Source organism: Chrysoperla carnea, chromosome 3 (assembly GCF_905475395.1).
Source record: "Chrysoperla carnea chromosome 3, inChrCarn1.1, whole genome shotgun sequence".
Classification (NCBI taxonomy): domain Eukaryota; kingdom Metazoa; phylum Arthropoda; class Insecta; order Neuroptera; family Chrysopidae; genus Chrysoperla; species Chrysoperla carnea.
The window spans coordinates 9,154,507-9,173,173 of NC_058339.1; the positions used below are offsets into that span (position 1 = coordinate 9,154,507).

The 18,667-nt window shown below is 28.5% G+C and overlaps 1 protein-coding gene across 2 annotated transcripts in view; it reads right to left on the reverse strand.

The window, feature by feature from the left end:
• The window catches only part of LOC123295728, a 512,151-nt gene that overhangs the window by 182,911 nt on the left and 310,573 nt on the right, over positions 1-18,667 (reverse strand). For both annotated transcript variants that reach the window (XM_044877164.1, XM_044877165.1), the window contains exon 3: positions 7,593-7,703. In XM_044877164.1, the coding sequence (XP_044733099.1) occupies positions 7,593-7,703 (111 nt within the window). The remainder of the gene's footprint in view (positions 1-7,592; positions 7,704-18,667) is intronic.

Genomic DNA, 18,667 nt, shown 5'->3' on the forward strand with positions numbered 1-18,667 from the left:
AGGAGACACACGGCAAACCATCCTTCCAAAAAACAAAAAATACAAATTTAGCTTGAAAATTTTCTTTGTGTTAGACACAATAGTACGACACAACAAAAAGGTATTATGTTTTATTGTTGGTTTTGTTCTGATATCTTTTCTAAAGTAGATTTTTAGTACAAAATAATAAAAGCTCAACAAAGACTTTTATAACGCAATCATTTTTATAATAAGCTCAATTTATGATGAAGCGCATATTGAAAATTAATAATAAGTCATAAACATAATATATAATAATAATATATAAAAAGACCATACCCAATCATAAATGCATTTTCAATAAAAGATTTATTATTATGACTGCTGTTGGATGCTGATGTTTGCACTTTTCTATACTTTTTACTTATGTTTGTTGTTTGGTAAAAACTTATATTTAAGATTTATTTAAAACTTATAGATATATGAAAATAATATGTATATATATATATATATATATATATATATATATATATATATATATATATATATATATATACCTAATATAGAAAACAGCAAATATGTCTAGACTTACTTACAAAAAATACACATCATAATATATACAGGCTGGACATTTTAATTTATTAATGCTAGTACCTCGTTTTGTAGTTAGCCAATCAAACAAGTGAAATTTACAAAATATAAAAAAACCCCCGACAAATGCGATTTAATTCTTTTAAACCGATTTTTCAAAACTTAGCTATAAAATGTTCTCAATTAAGTCGGTTCGACCGTTTAGGGGACTACGATGCCACTGAGAAACACATAGACGCACAGATCGAACACTTTAAACTTATAATACTTCTTCTTAAATCAATATCAAAGTGATGGTCAAGGACATCAGATGAGATGAAAAGGGTACTTAGAGAACTATCATTTTTTTGGGACGAAATTGAAATATTTGAGTTGACTTTGTTCTTTTGAACTATTGTTTTGAATTACGTAATTATTTTACCATTTTACTTTTCGAAATGAATTGAGCCAGGTTTATTTATTATTTATATGTTAAAATTATATGTCATGCCTTTTCCAGACTAAATCGATTTTTAAGATCATCGGCAATTTTTTAGTTTTTTCGATTAAAAAACTCTAAGCACGCACTTGCTAAGAACACAGCTAAGACTCTAAGAGCTAACTAACACTCTACGTTAAATTACCTGTCAAATGAAACCAAAAAAAAAAATCGGTTCTTCCGTTTAGGCGCTACGATCCCACAGACAGACACACACACATAGCGGTCAAACTTATAACACCTCTTTTTCTTAGTTCGGGTGTTAAAAATGGTTCACCCTGTATATTTATATATATAATATAATAAAAAAGTTTTTAATAAATTGAAAGCTTTTACGATTTGACATCATACACATACAAACACACCCACATACCCAGCGTAAAAAGTCTCTTATAATAAGTTGAATGCAGTTTTTTTCTATGTTGTTTCTTGTATTCGAAATATGAATTTTTATTAGAAAGTTAATGATACATGTTGTGCTTTTAAAAAAAAAATCAGTATCCCTACTGTGTAGTGGTTATCTCATGAAATAATATGGAGTATCATCTCATAGTATAGAAAAATGGGAATATTTTATCTAAAAGTGTATTAAATAAGGAATGAGGAGTGTAGTAAAAACATCTTACTGATAAAAAACATCTTTTTATTTAATTATAGTTTAATTAAAATTATTGAAAAAAAAAAATAAATTGAAAAATCACCATCTATGAACGTTAATTAGAAGTTACCGAAGATCAGAATCACTTTGTTAATACTAAATTGAACAGTTTTACTTGTTAGTACATAGATGTCGTTTTTTCGATTAAGAAAAGTTTTAGTTTCCTATGTTACGATATTGTATCTGTAGATTGCTGACGATGATGCTGACGTAGCATTGCAGACGCAAATCCATTATTATTACAGATGAACTCCAGAAAACAACTCATATTTTCCTTTAGAAAACAATTTAAAATCTGTTTTCTATAGAAAAGTTTGTGGGATTTGTATTTAATAATTTTTATCAGTTTATTTAAATAACAAGTAGAGAAGGAATTAATATTGTGTAAGTTATTTGTAATATCTGGCCTTATTTCCTTGAAATCGCATAAGAAATGGAAATAAGAAATTGTTGAAAACAGAAAACACTTACATAAATTATAAGGAAAGTAAATGCCATGACTTATGTTGATCGCAAGAAGAATAATCCGTCGCCATTAAAAATTTCCATAGATTTGAAATCATCGTTGAAAAATATTGTTAGAATAGACAAAGAAAAACAGAAAAAAAATAATTTGTTTCGTGTGTCAAACGCAGTAATTAAGCAGCAGGCACAACTAGAAGGAGATGGTAAATTAAACGAGTAAATAGTTGATTCCTGGTTAATTATCTGGAAGGTGAATGGTTATTTAAAACAGTTGAAATAGTATTAAGAAAGAATGGGAATACACTGATAGACAATAAAATTGGAATATTATTAGAATAAACCAAGGTATGTATATTGTTTTTCCCTTGAAGTTGAATTTTGGCGAGAAAAATTACAGCTTGGTGTCATGGGACTTTTACAATTTTTCATTTTTGTACCCATGATAAACATGTTTTCAGATTGAGATAAAAAAAACTCAATAATAAAACAAGAGCCATAATTTCCAAAATTTCGTTCGTATAATCATTATTTCTAACCGTTACAAACTTGGGACTAAAATTAGTACACTTTGATAACATTGATTCGATAAAGTAATAGAAATAATTCAGCCAGAATGACTTTAATTCAAAATCCATCTCATTTTATGTGCTTGTTAGTGTACATCTGTATGTGAAACGATTCGAGAAACGATTTAATGCTTTTTCTTTCCTTTTTACACCCCCTTAAAATACAACAATAAATGCAACTACTTACTTAAATGCTTTTTCCATTTTATGTATAATTATCATTAAGAATCATATTTAACTCTGTATTTTTTCCCTTCAGAAAACAGTATTTTATCAAAACACGAAATTCCATTTTTTCCATTTTTTTCACAATAACAAAAGTTGCTTCACAAAAGACGCTCTATCTCACAAACTAATTGACTTACAGACGTCAAATTTTGACACGAATCATTTGAAGGTTGGTACTATATAAAAATAATATGCATTTAATACTAGCGACGCCATCTATGTGTCAGACCGGGGACTTATCAGCCAACCTATTATAGAGTATGGATACATTTTCTTCAAATATATTGCTTTGCTGCAGTTCTTACATACTTTCTAGCTAAGTGTAGGTAAAAATAATTACTTTCATTTTATTTCATTTACCAGACTTGTTTTCTTTTTCGATATTATTGAATTTAACGAATTGAAAAATTCAATTTTAGTACCTTAAGATATACCGTGTGCAACAAAACTATCCACTTTAGTTGATAAATTAATCTTCATCGAGTCTCTAGCTGATAAACTTGCGTTTTCCTTTTAACAAGCTTTTTAAATTTGCTTTTCGATTCTGTATCAGAAGTATTTAATATTTAGGAACTATTCTAGAGTTTGAGATTTTTACTTTTCGTAAAAAGATATCGCTACGCAGTTGTACAAAAGTTTTTAAAGTATTTTTAAAAGAGACATATTTGCAAGTTTAAACTAAAAGTGTAAAGATTTCATGAAATTAAAAAAAGCACTGACGGGTTAGTAGATAAACGATCTTTCATAAAAATAATTAAATTTAAGAGTTTCGTTCAACCTCAGACATTAATTTTTGAAGGAATTTTTTTTGTTTATGAATTTGTACTAATTTTCTTTGGCTTGAACAGAAAATGAAATTTTTAATTCGGCGCTATAGTAGTATCATATTTATTAGGCGTGAAATAAAATCAAATGTTTATGTATTTTATTATGTCTGGTTTTTAAAAATATTTTCATATTTTCCACTATACAGTTTGTGGATACTTGATTTAATAAATTATTTCCTTGGTTTAGTCAATCATTGTGTAATGTAGCCATAATTTTTCACAATAACCTTGTTTTTTTGTAAAAATAAACAAAAATTTTATCCTGTTATGTACTTTTTAATCTATAACCTAAACGTTTTGGTCATTCGTACAACGTAAGGTTTATTCATAAATCATAAGAAAATTTAGTAAAGGAATTTTTTCCCCGTTTAAAGAAATGCGTGAGAGCAATCGTAATACATATCACTATTTTAAACGCAATAGCATGAGCAAGTTTAAACATTATAAAAGTATTTTTTTTCAAGACATTCCTACCTCTGAATCATACAAAAATATTTAAGGTACTGTAAAAAATGGTTGAATAATTGAAAAAACTTTATTATAACTAGTGGATATCCGCCCGCTTTGTTGGGCAATTTCAAAGAGCATAGGGTAGAGGAGAAGCAGCCCATATGAGCTAATGTAAAATCGTAGTATACGAGTTTCAGCGCCTCTACCGAGTCAGGCTTTCAAACTTAATAGTTAATAGTCACCCCCGCAAAGTAGTTAAACTTAATAGTCATACCCGCAAAGGCCTACAAACTTAATAGTTGATCGCCTCAGACTCCAGATGTCACTTATAATTATACTTCTGCTTCTTGTCTATCCTATAGTCTTTGGGCAATTTCTCCTTTTTAAAACAAAGACTATCACGTTATAGCCCTCACTTATCCTCCCTTTTGTTCACAATTTTATGGTTTTTAATTTTCTTTCTTTTAACTTTTTTGAAAATGAAGTTTTGCCCATGATATTCGTTGACACAATAACTTTCTATAGGTCCAATCATTAAATTAACCTGATTTTTATACTTTTTGGTTAAAAATCTTTTTCACCGAGTTTCATCAAATTCCAAAACAAATATTGTTTTTGCGATTTTCTCGATTTTTTCAAAGGGGAACCCCATAAAAAAATTGCAAAATATCGAAAAATTTTGTGTACCTCCAATCTTGATAAAACTCAGTATATAAGGTAATTTTGACCCAAAAAGTACAAAAATCCGGTTCATTTGATGACTGGTCGAATAGTTTTTGAGATACGGACTAAAATCGATCTAAATATTGCGATATCTCAGAAACTTTGCATCCAATCATTAAACTAATCTGATTTTTATACTTTTTGGATCAAAATTACCTCATCCACTGAGTTTCATCCAATTCCAAAACAAAAATATTTTTTAAGTACATAAGAGGTGCAAATTCTCAACAAATAATTTCATACGAAACACCTAACTTTGCCAACAGCTATAATTAATGAAAAAAGATGAATTCCGCAACTACACCCAAAAAAATGAAAATCATAATAATAACTATATAGCAACATAATACCATCTAACACTGCGCATATGACCTTAGCAGTTAAACACGCAGTATAATCATAAATTAAAAAAAAAAACAACAAGTGAAAACAAACAATTGACTGAGTTAATTGTTGAAATACCATGCATAGTCAGTGTTGATTTCTTTATCACATTACACATACAAACATGTGACACATACATAACTGAATCAAGTATAGTACATATTATAAAATTTCCGCCTAATTGGCGCGGTCACGGGTAACCAGTGATGTTTACGAAAAAATGTTTCAAACAAACGTTGTTTAATTTTTGATAACTAACATTTTTTATATTTAAACTTTTGTTCTATCTCTAACGGTTTACAAGATGGGTCCTACGGACCCAAGACCCAATTGACCTATGATGCTCATTTACGAACTTGACCTCACTTTTTACGTCCTGAGTACGCTGTAAAAATTTCAGCTCGATATCTTTTTTCGTTTTTGAGTTAGCGTGTCCACAGACGGAGGGACGGACGGACGGACAACCGGAAATGGACTAATTAGGTGATGTTATGAACACCTATGACAAAATTTTTTTTATAGCATCATTATTTTTACAAACTTGGGACTAAACTTAATATACTATGTATATTTCATATATGCATGGTATAAAAAAAAAGAAATTAGAATATTTCATGAAATTTATTACAATCGAAAATATAATTTATAGCACGAAAATTAATTAAGTTGTTCCATAATACATACCAGTTATTATTGTTAAACTATTTGTTTCAATAATTTTCAGAATAATTTACAAATTGGATCTTGCTAATTCGTCGCAAATTTTCGGGAATTATTTAAATAAAATAACCCTTTAATCATCCTGTAGTATATAAACTTGTTATTATTTTTTTGTAAGTAAATGAACAAAAATCACGCTCATAATTCCTTTTTAAAAGCACAATATAAAAATATACTTATTTATTTAATGGGCACACATTTACAATAACAAATCACATAATGATATAATTATGTTCGTGACGTCAGTCATTGATCAAACGATGAAGTTTTTTTTCGGTCTAACAACATAAACTTCTTACTATACTCATATTCTATATTCATACTATTATTAAGAATATACAATGCGTTCAGTTTACATCAAGGCATAGACGTCTACCATACGAGTATGACAGAGTAAATGCGATAAATAATGCATCTAAGTAAGAGATATTATTTGTTGTGTGCGTAGTCATGGTAGAGACAATAAAATCGATACCAGGGCTTCCAGTGAAAAGAAGGCTGTTATGTCTAATTTGCAGTTCTTTACATGTTAATGTTATAGAAAATGTCAAATTAAAATTATTGAAAAAGACTAAGTAATTAAACTGCATTAAAAATTATGAAAATAAGAAATCAAATTGCACAAATATTATTTTTCAAATGTAAATTATCATAATTATTTATTTAAATTTGTGAGACAATAATATTAAATTTTCAATGTAAGTCATAAATGCAATCCATACACTTATATATGCATCCATACAATTCAATAACTAAAGTAGAATATCGTTACCATGAAATCACCTCCAATAAAACTCACGCACGGTGCGAATAGATGTTATATATGAAATTGCAAAAGTGTATCGTGGCTTCGATTTCCTTTAAACTAAACGATAGTTCTTCTGTTGTGTGCTTGTAGATAGTGGAGATTTTTTGTTGAATAAAAATATTATATCGAAGCTTCAACACATGTCTATAACACCTCTTTCTTAGATGCATTGCTTAATGCATGTATTCTGTTATTCTCGTGATAAGTCTATGCCTAGACGTCAACTGAACACTATGTATAATAGATACGTATTATACAATATAATATGCGAGTCAGACAATTGTTTTCTTTTTTTCATCTTTTTTTTTTTATAAAACAAAAACATGCGAAAATCGTATTATATTCTTTTAGAAATAATAATAATGTTATTTTATTTTAAAACGACTTCATTTCGAATTGAAAATACTCGAATATACAGATGAGTAGAAAAAAAATGTATTTGTGAGGTAGTTTTATTCAAAAAGTGAGTTAAATACTGAAAAAATCAAATTCCCTAGTCGAAAAAACCTTACAATTACCTCAAAAAATTTGAATGAAATCGAAATTAATGAATTGGAATTGTGCTTTCATTGAGAGATTAAAGCAATGCGGTGAGAAGAGTCATATATTATATTATTATAATAGAGTACAATGAACATAACCTTATTTAAAATTTTCACGTATGTACATCATTTATTATAAAATAATACACACACGTAGACCTTAAAACTTTAAAAGATAATTTCTTTCTACTTACCCTAGAAAGTTGGCGTTGAAGTTTTGCAATAGCAACTTTATCTTTTTGATTTGCTTTGTGTTCTTGTTCTAATGCTAACTCTAAGTCCATAATACGTTGTTCTAAACATTCCTGTAACGAAAAAAAAAAAAATACTTGGATTAAAAACCTAATTTTAGTAAATATAGAAAATTATAATACATACGGTGGGCTTATAAAGTATACTTTAGAAAGCATGAATATTTTACCAAAAATACAGGGTTAGAGGTAATATCAAGTAAATATTGCTATTTATTGGGCAACATTTGTATTGAAATGAAGGTTTTCTATTAGAATGCACGTAGGCTGAAGTTGTCAATGTGATTTTGTATTTGAATAAACTTTTTTTGCCAGAAATATGAGTTGAGTGGTGATGAGAAAGTATGAGTTGTTTGAAAGAAAGTAATATACTGTATAAAAATTTCAATGCAATATAGGTTTTGGAATGCAATATAGTTTTAAACAATCTTTTTTTGATTGGTTCTACCACTTATAAATACTAGCACAAAATACTGATGTGATTATCACAACCACATAAACAGGGTTAACGGGTTTACTTAAAATAAAAAAACTATACATAATCGAGTTAGATTTGAACCAGCGACATATAGATCCTTTTTAATTTCAGTGTCTTAAGTCCACCTCTGTACCAACTGCGCTACCGATAGTCGTGTATATGAACAAAAATATGCTATATATTATAAAAATGATTAAATAAAATGATAAAAATGAGTGGAATCAGTCACAATTAGACTAAAGATGATAGGTCGTAATAAACAAATCCTATATTCAAAGCAAACACAAAGAACTTTTCTTTTAATTCATCGATTCGCATTATTTACACGATTATATATTCCCTCAAAGTAAAATTTTATTTTCCATCAATAAAATACATGACTTTAAACTAAAATCAATCTCTCTCATAGAAGTAATGATTTGGTTTATTTAAATGCAGTGATTTTTTATTAATGAATTCATATTTTTAATTCAATCCCATTCTATTGTAAATACAAATATTTAGCTGAACTTGTTCCAATCATTAGGAAATTGTTTGAAAGTATATTTTCAGATTGAAGTTGTCATTATTTTAATTTTTTTCAGTGTACTATCTACAAACTCCCCTATTCATAAACAACAAAAAAAACACAAAATATTAACTAAAGTAAAAAATTTAAACATATATATTATTTTAACATTCATTGAAATGCAATATTATGGTTAATTAATTCACTCAATAATTTTTAATTAAGAAATTGTATCATTCTAGCTTATTTAATGTATGTAGGTTAATTAATTCTAAAATTTTGGTTGAACTAAACATATAACCTCTAAGTTGTCAAAATTGTTTTGGATTTCAGTACATCATTTAAGAATATATATTTTACTACGAAAAAAGTTTATATTAACTTTCCAAAAATGAATCACTGTATTTTCTTTTTGAAATCAACGACCTAAATGTTTAAAAGGTACTTCAAACTTTAAAATTTTAATTTACTCCATATTTTCATATATTAAATATTTTCATTACGCACTAGGTAAACATACAACAGGTATAGACGAGTATGATGAAAGTAGGTAAAAAGCCATATTTACATAAATTAATTAAAACAAAGGTGGTGGTGGTGTGTTAAATACCTATATATATTCTAATATTTACATAAAATACAGATTTTTGATAAAAATTTTGGTAATAATTTATAGGGTATGAACACAAGAAACCTAACAAAACAACAAAACAAAGCACAAAAAAAAATTTAACATGTTCTTAAAGTTAATTATTTTGAAATATGAGATATATAATTATTATTGTATAACATTTTAACTACATATATTTTCATACACAATCGTTATCAAAAAAATTGAACATATTTTTTGAAGAAATTTTTCCAATATATATCAGACCTTAAAGATGTATGAGCATGACAACAATGTTCAAAATTTGTTTGAAGGTAGTCTTTTACTCAAAGAATATGTGGTTAAAGTTTCAGCTTAGGAAACCGTGCAAATTTTTAAGAAAAAAGTCATTAAAAATCGATATAAAATACATTGGCTCTTATGGAGGAATCTCAAAAAACGACATATTTTGGAAGTTTTTGATAATTTTCATTTAGAATGAATGATAACAAATTAAAATACTTTTTCATAGAAAGTAAACATATTAGCAATGAATTAGAAAAGAAAAAACTAAGTGTCACCGTCTATATAAGGGATGTAAGAGCAGGGTAGATTAAGGGTTGAAATTATTTTTATCTTATTTTCAACTTTGACGATGAATTTTGTTATAACTTCATGAATGTAGACGAAAAATAAGAATAAAATTTTTCGATATGTGTCTTGGTTTTCGAAATATCGAAAGCTAAATAATTAAACAAAATTTTCAATTTTCGATATTTTGAAAATTAAGCAGATATCGAAAAATTTTATTCTTACTTTTCGTCTTATATCGTCAAGTAATAATATAAATTTATCATCAAAATTGAAAATATCTATTTTTAAATTTGTGCCCCCACTACCATGCTCATACATCCTTAAGTAGAAGACATGGATATTTTATATACAGTGTACAAAATCGGTCCTTGAGAGAATATTTCAGAAAATTAAATGCACTAAGCAATTGCCTTGAATTTACCTAATCCTGAATCATGCCAACCCTAGCAACTAAGTCGGTTAAAGCGATTAGTTACGCTTTAACCAACCTAGCTACTAGGATAGAACCCAGCCCATAAATCATAATAAAGAAATGAGGAAGTTATGGCATGGAAAGGACAAAACAGGCTACAAAAAGATTGATAAGATTGAAGAACCATACTTCACAGGGGTTCAGTTTTTTTGTTTATAACTGTACAGAACGATAATATTGATTTTCAAAATTTCTCTAACGATACATGAACTATAGAACATGTAAGTAATGCTATTCCTAGTATATCCATCAGGTGTACTATCTTTGAAATTTGATACAGTTTTGGTAAATATTGGACAAACACATGTCATAATTAGATGCTTTAGGAATATATCGGTAGCGTAACTTATAGAACTTATATTCGAATCAGCAAAGTAAAAGAAAAAGCATTAAAATTGTAAATACGCATAAAAGGACGATTCAAACTTAACAATTCCTTTTGTCTCATGGTCTTTATAAAAATTCAAGCAAGATTCATTGTACTGAATGTGATTAACGTAAATAACTAATGGATATTTTCGGTGATTCATCTTTTATAGGTGTTTTTTCATTTTTCGGTTGCCTGTTTAATGTAGAACAAGTAGCCTTCCAGCATAGAGAAAACTAACGGTTTTTTTCGTTGAGTAGAGAAGTTTGAATCAAAATATTGAACATTTATTCACATTTAATTGACACAGGAGTCTATAAATGCTATTTTGATATTGATGTCTGTGTATGTATCAGGACATTCCCTAGCCTATTTTTCCTGTCCACGCGAAATTTTCCTAGCTCCTCTATCAAATTTCAGTATTTATCTATCATTTTAAAGTTTATCATGCTGGCTAATGACAACAAAAACTTACGGTCTTAAAATGCGAGGCCGCAGAAAAACAGGCTATAGGAGTATTAAGATTTAAGTTTGCTCACTATGTAATTTGTATATCATATGTGTAATAAAATTGCCTATAAATAAAAAGGGTAAATTGCTATTGAGATTATATTATTTCTTTAGTCAGTTTTTAACCACGGATACCGCCAAGCAAAATTCCGCAAGGGTCGAGCCAGTAGAGTAAAATTCCTATTGCAATTTTTCTATCAGCTTGATATTTACAGAATTATACTTACAATTATAAAGTTTTAATTTGCAAAAATGTGAAATTGATGGTGAGGAGTGTGATTTTCCATTTTGTTCTCAAATTTATCACAACAAAACTTGCCAAAACTTACGAAACGTAAATTTCTATCCAAATAGTTTGTTAAAATAATCGATACAAATACAACAAACTATAGCAAAATATATGAAGTTATTCTAATCAATTTAAGCATGAAATGAAATTGATATCATCATTATTTTTAATCTCAAGAATAAATCTTCGAGAACAGTGGTGTTCATTGTTAAGAGTTTCTAGACTATTCTTACTCTTACTCTTACTTATACGAATACGATGGATGGTGGTACTGTAAGTGTAGACTGTATAGTGTTTTACTGATGGGCGCAGTATGAATTTTAATCTGTACCTCCTAACAAAATAAACAAAACCAAATGTGTTTCTATACAACAACACTGGCAAGCAAACAACACAAAACAACTAAACAATAATTTTAACAAAACAATATTATTTCAAAACATGTCCTATGAAAAGTTTCAGTTACACACACTCTAATATGGAACTATTAAACAACGTGAAAGTTAAAAGCGAAACAAGCATTTTGTTATCCTCAGTTTTAGTGAATGGAGTGAAATGTTTCTACAAGATGAACTGATCATTTTTATGATACGCTTAGAAATGCAAAAAAAAAATTAGATGTTATAGAGCCAAATTAAATATTTTGACGTCATCAAGTTCAAAAATTCTATTTAATTGATAACACAGCCAAATTTTATCCGATCTGAATGGAATTTTTTTTGAAACCCACTATTTTTGGGTCAAACTTTTCATGTGTATTGTTATTTTTTCGCTATCGTTCATCCTTGTGTTAACTTTCACATCCAGAACCACACTTTCTGGAAACCTGTTATAGATAGGTTTATTTTGACCACAAATTTGAAAAGAATGGCCCAAATTTAGTAGAATTCCATACATTGTTTATCAAAATTGGACAACATGTGGATGTCATAGAGCCAAATTAATTTTTTTGAAATTTGATGACGTCATCAAGTTCAAAAATCTATTTTATTGATAACACAGCCAAATTTTATCCGATCTCAATGGAATTTTTTTTGAAATCCACTAATTTTGGGTCATACTTTTCATGTGTTTTGCTAGTTTTTCGATATCGTTCATCTATGTGCTAGATTTCACATCCAGAACCACACTTTCTGGAAACCTATTAGACATAGGTTTATTTTGACCACAAATTTGAAAAGAATGACCCAAATTTAGTAGAATTCCATACTTGGTTTATCAAAATTGGACAAAATTTGGGTGTTATAGAGCCAAATTAAAAAATTTGGAATTTGATGACGTCATAAAGTTCAAAAATTCTATTTTATTGATAACACAGCCAAATTTTATCCGATTTGAATGGAATTTTTTTTGAAAATCACTAATTTTGGGTCTAACTTTTCATGTGTATTGTTAGTTTTTCGCTATCGCTCACCATTGTGCTAACTTTCACAACAAGAACCACACTTTCTGGAAACCTGTTAGAGATAGGTTTATTTTGACCAAAAATTTGAAAAGAATGACCCAAATTTAGTAGAATTCCATACTTTGTTCATCACAATTGGACAACATTTGGATGTTATAGAGCCAAATTAAATCTTTTAATGGTTAAACATGCATTTGATGCCCCCATCTTTGGACTACTTTACGCGCAAGAGAGAAACTAGTGTAGATTTAAAACTATACAAAAGAATTTCAAACCAAAAAGCCCATCATTAGAATTCTTTTCAAAAGGACTCGAGAGACTAGTCGACACAAAAGTGGTTGTTAACATTGATAGGCATTTTACAGCCATCTCATCCATAAAATTTATTAACCCTAAAATATCGAACGTATTCTAGAGTTAAGCACCCTGTACCAAGTTTTGTGTATTGTTGTTGTTATACAACGGTGGTAGTTATTTTGTTGGAGAATGGACATATTCAGATAACGTTTTAAAGTTAAACATATAGAGCAGCCCTGATCAGATGATGAGGGAGTTTATATTCAATTCGTGCATATGCATTCAAATGTGACCTTTATTTTTAGTTGAATCAAATAATTCTACGGAAAATAGATATAGAAACGGATAGACAAAGATAAACGCACTAAATAATGTTATATTGTTACGTTTACGTTGTGGAAATATTTCAATGTATTTATTTATAGGGTTTTTGGGTTTGATAGCTATATGGTGGTGTACATTCTATTGGTGATCGGGTGCTATACTAGCAGCATCCCTTACTCACCCTTCAACAACTCAAAAGACCATATTTCGATAGATTTGTTACAAGTAGTTTATGTATATTTGTACTTAACACATTGATTTATCACGTACAATATTATCAACACTTTTTTTAAAAATTATCTTATAGTTGTTCTAAGTGTACAAGTCTGCTCAAATTTTATGGGAACTATGATCCTTATCGCACGTTATCGTGGTTGGAAGGAAAGTGTTACAAAAAATCGACACCAAAAACTGACTATTTTCACCTTGGTCACCTATAAAACTAAAACTTTTTCAAGCGACTCGACTTGCCATGAATTTGAACTGTCAATTTGTATTGTTTGGCAAAATTTTATGTTTTTTCATTTTAAAAAATGAGTTGTGAAAGTGAGTTATCAGAATTTAAAGATACTAGAGATAATTTAAAGTCAGTACAAGGAAATTTGTAATGTTATGCTATAATAAATATCCTGATCAAACCAAAAGTATGTCTTTTTTAAACTAGTAATACAATAAATTCATACAGTTAAAAGTAAGAATTGTTATCAAATTAGATTCTTTCAAGAATAAAACAAGTATTGCACTTCTAAAATTAATTCCTACCTTAAATTTTGAGTAAAATATCTTGTAAATTAGTTCCTACCCTTGACACCCAGTTTAAAATATGAACAGTACTTAAACATTAAACTCTGTTAGTTGGTATTTAAATGTTGTTTAGTAAACCTGTAATAAAACAACTAACTGAAATAAATATAAATAAGTCATGCGTTTGATAAGTTTAGTTGTGAGTATTAGAGTGGGATGAAAAATCCGGTACAATTTCACTTGAAAAATTCGAGTACCTAAACAAAATTTGCTATACAGATTACGAATGGTTTCTTCAACTTCCTGAAAGGAAATTAATGTATTCACCCTCAAAATTGAAATAGAAAATAATATCTTTATGTTTTGAGGGTTGGGCAAGGATTTTTACTCATTGTCATTTAATATATATGTACTTGGTCAAGTAAAATTATTTGTACTTGATGGTCATGCTTAATGTGGATTGGATGTTTCAAAAAATTATGTTGCTGCTTCCTTACACTTGATGGGAAAATCGTCAGTTTATCTATTGACATACCTCTCACGTATATTAGTACATTCTTTTAAAATAGCATTCTGTACATATTTTCTGACAGTTCCCAAACTTTATGTTTATTCTTCACTTGACCGATATCATCAAAGTCTTCGAAAATTTACGCTCATTTAACATCGTTCATACTTTACGTATTTCTTCATTGAATCAGATTCATTGGTATCTTTTTCAAAAAAGATACCAGTTAATCTTTTATAAAGACATATACAGAGGCAAAACCTTTACTTTTTCTTTTCCATTACCAAACTTTTATTAAAACAAAAAAATTACTAAAGTGAACTGTTTTGAACATTTAATATAGAAGATTTTGATGAAATATTACCAAGCTTACTCTATATAATTGGTATATAAACATACGTTTATGTAAAACAGTATATAACAAAATATACTGTAGGGTAAAGTGTTGCACATTGAAGACAATGCAGGTTATTTCTATCCCAGTCTTTTGGCATAAATCGAAAAAGCTCAAGTTCGCATGAATTTTGTTTAGTACATTTAGGCAAACATTTTTCATTGGCTTCCATTAAAAGAATTTTGACGAGGAGTTGATTCCTACATTAAAGTGTTTTTCCGGTTTTATTAGGGCATTTGTAGAAGGTCATTGGTATCAAAAAAACTTGTAAAAAAGTTTGCAATATGTCAATCTCAGACGTTATAGGATGCTGCTCCCTGTGGTGAACAGATTGCATACAGAAAACAAAGCTGTTTCAAAGCTCTGAAATTCTCAAGAACGACACTACTATTTTTATACCATGTATATGAAATATACTAAGATATACTAAGTTTAGTCCCAAGTTTGTAACGCTTAAAAATATTGATACAATGGACAAAATTTTGGTATAGGTGTTAATAAAATTAGTCCATTTCCGGTTGTCTGTCTGTATGTCTGTCTGTCTGTCTGTCTTTCTGTATGTATGTCTGTCTGTCTGTCGTCTGTCTGTTCATCTGTTACTTTTGTTTGCAACATTTTTTCGTTACATTACTGTTTACCCGTGAGGGCGCAAGTTAGGCGTAAATTGTATAGTATGTATTATATGGGAATATCAGTTATATATGTGTGACATGTATGTATGTGTAATGTGATAGAGAAATCAACACTGTCTAAACATGGTATTTCAACAATCAACTCAGTCAATTATTTGTTTTCACTTGTGATTATGAGGTTTAAAAAAAGATTTAGGAGAAACATAAAATTGTAAATTGTTATCCAAGATACGACACTCTACCACCAAATAAAGTATTTTACATAGTTCGTTTATAGTATACAACCCTTTAACAGTAAGTAAGTAATTTGAAAATCCTAAAATAATTAATTTACATAGAAAAACCGACAGTTCGTCAAGAAAATGTTTTAAAGCTTTTCTTAATTAAATAATTATTACGTTCAAAAGCATGATTGTATATAATGACTCACTTCACTAATTAACATACCATAACCATCAAAGTTAAATGAAAAACTTCCCTAGTAATTACTTTAAAATGTAATCAGAAGAAAATGGTTAGAAGAATAAACTATTTTAACTAAATGTTCATATACATATATTACTTCTACTTCCTTCATTTCACTCAATTAGTAGGAAAAACAGCATATTGAATGACCTAAATTCTGAGAGAAAATATACAAGTATGTAATAAGACGGAAAACGAATGAAAATTCATTCTACACTGATGGGTAAAAAATTGGAAGTGATTTAAAATGAAATAACAAATTTATCACCGAAGAAAATAGAATGGTTATAAATAAATTAATCGTAAAATCATGCTATTTCTAATTAAATGAAAAATTTCCTAAACATTTTTTTTGTTGCTATTTTGAAATAAAATTACGGCATTTGGCTGAAGAAAGTAATTAATTTATTAAATTTTTATTATTTTTAAGATATTTTGATCCAAAAAGTATAAAAATCAGGTTAATTTAATGATTGGATGCAGAGTTTCTGAGATATCGCAATATTTTGATCGATTTTAGTCCGTATTTCAAAAACTATTCGTCCAGTCAAAAATGCACCTAATTTTTGTATTTTTTGGGTCAAAATTACCTTATATAATTAGTTTTATATTTTACAACTATAAAAGTTATTGCTTATCAACAGATTAAAATTTCACATTTGAAATCGTTTATTTTTGATTTATTTTTTCAGGCGGCGAGTGTACCATAAGTCTCGAAAGGATTGTATTCAAAATATTTTTGTAGGTTTTCATGGTACATGAAAATGTCAAAAAGTTTTAATAGGAAATATTTACTTTCAATTGAATCATTGTAACTTTTTTAATGAAAATTAATTATTAAAATATTTAAGAAAATAATATTATGAAAATGAAGAAATTCTTGATTGTAGGTAATGTGTATATTTTAAAATTAATTAGGTAGTTAATAATTAAAATGGGTTTAATAATATTTTATAATTTTTAAAATATTTTTTGTCGAAAATCTTGTAGGTTAACAGTGTTGACTGACTGGACACAATCACTAGAGGCGTTGTAACTCGTATTTTAACATTATCAGTAATGGAAGCCTTCTCTTATACTCTTTGGTAATAACAACTTGGTCTCACACAAACGAATTGGATTCTTTGGAATTATAAACGTAATTCCAAACTAAATAAGTACAATTCGGAAGTAATGCATTCAGCAATAAAAGATAATATAAAATATGATATATTATCCACTTATTTTCTGTTTCTGTGAAACAGTTGCCATTATTTATTTACTTTAATCAATTGTTTTATTTGAAGTTTTTAAACACAACAAATACTTATAATATGCACCATTGAATGATACAATTTTAACAAGATAAAATCATTTAAACACCCAACAACCAACGATATTAAAACAATAACTGTCTGTACAGTGGAGTATTTATATCAAATTTCTGGGCAAAATATAATGAAAACTTTTTGCTCAAAATTTATTCGAAAGACTATTTAGAGGGAAAGTACCTCTTTTTTCATTTGTTCTTTAAAATGCATAGTTTTCGAGTGAATTGCAAGAAATGTATGATCATGCAAAAGGTCTGCCAGATCAAAACAATTGCCAAACCCGTCTTCTAATTCTAACAAAAATACATATATAAATTTCAAGTTTGATCATTTTTTTTTTCAAAATTCTTTTTGGAATTTTCAAAGCGTCTGCCACCACGTTACCATCTGGTTAGTCGTCTGCCATTTCATTTTTAAGTAGCTATAATAGTATATTTTGACATATCAAAACGGCAGCATTCTTCAAGTACATTTTTAGTTCGTCAAATTATCACATCTGCCACACTTGAGTGACGCTGAACCCACTGTGACTGTGCTTAGCTAGCTTCGACCTCAAATATGTTTCGTCTGCCGTCTACTGACCCTCCAGCTAAATAAATCAAGCTCAAAACTTTGTCTTCAATATCCAATATAAATCTTTACTGAATTGTCCTTACAAACACAACAAACATAAATTAAATGGCACGGTAAGTTGAGAGCGGTAAGAATAAAAACATGCATCCGTAAGAGCAGGTAGATTGCGGCTTATAAAACAAGCGGAGTGTGGGTTCTGCGTGTGGTGGAGTGCTCATCTAACTACACTTTCAATGTAGAACAAAAGAGTTGAGTTTTCTGACTTTTAGCCAGAAATTTAATATAAATACTCCACTGTACGCTGTTCAGTAGTGTTGCAAGCCTACACATTTATCGTAATTGTGGTTAAAATGCTTAAATGATATTTGTTTTGTTCATGGTCTGTCGCCGCCATTAGACACAAGACACTGTGAACATGGAGATAACGAGGTGTTACGATTATCATACAAACTTCTTATAGTTAACTAACGTAAGATACGTACGGTAACGTAACCAGGATATGTTATATAAACAAAAAGTATAAGAACAAATAAACAAACAAACAGATCATTTGAACATA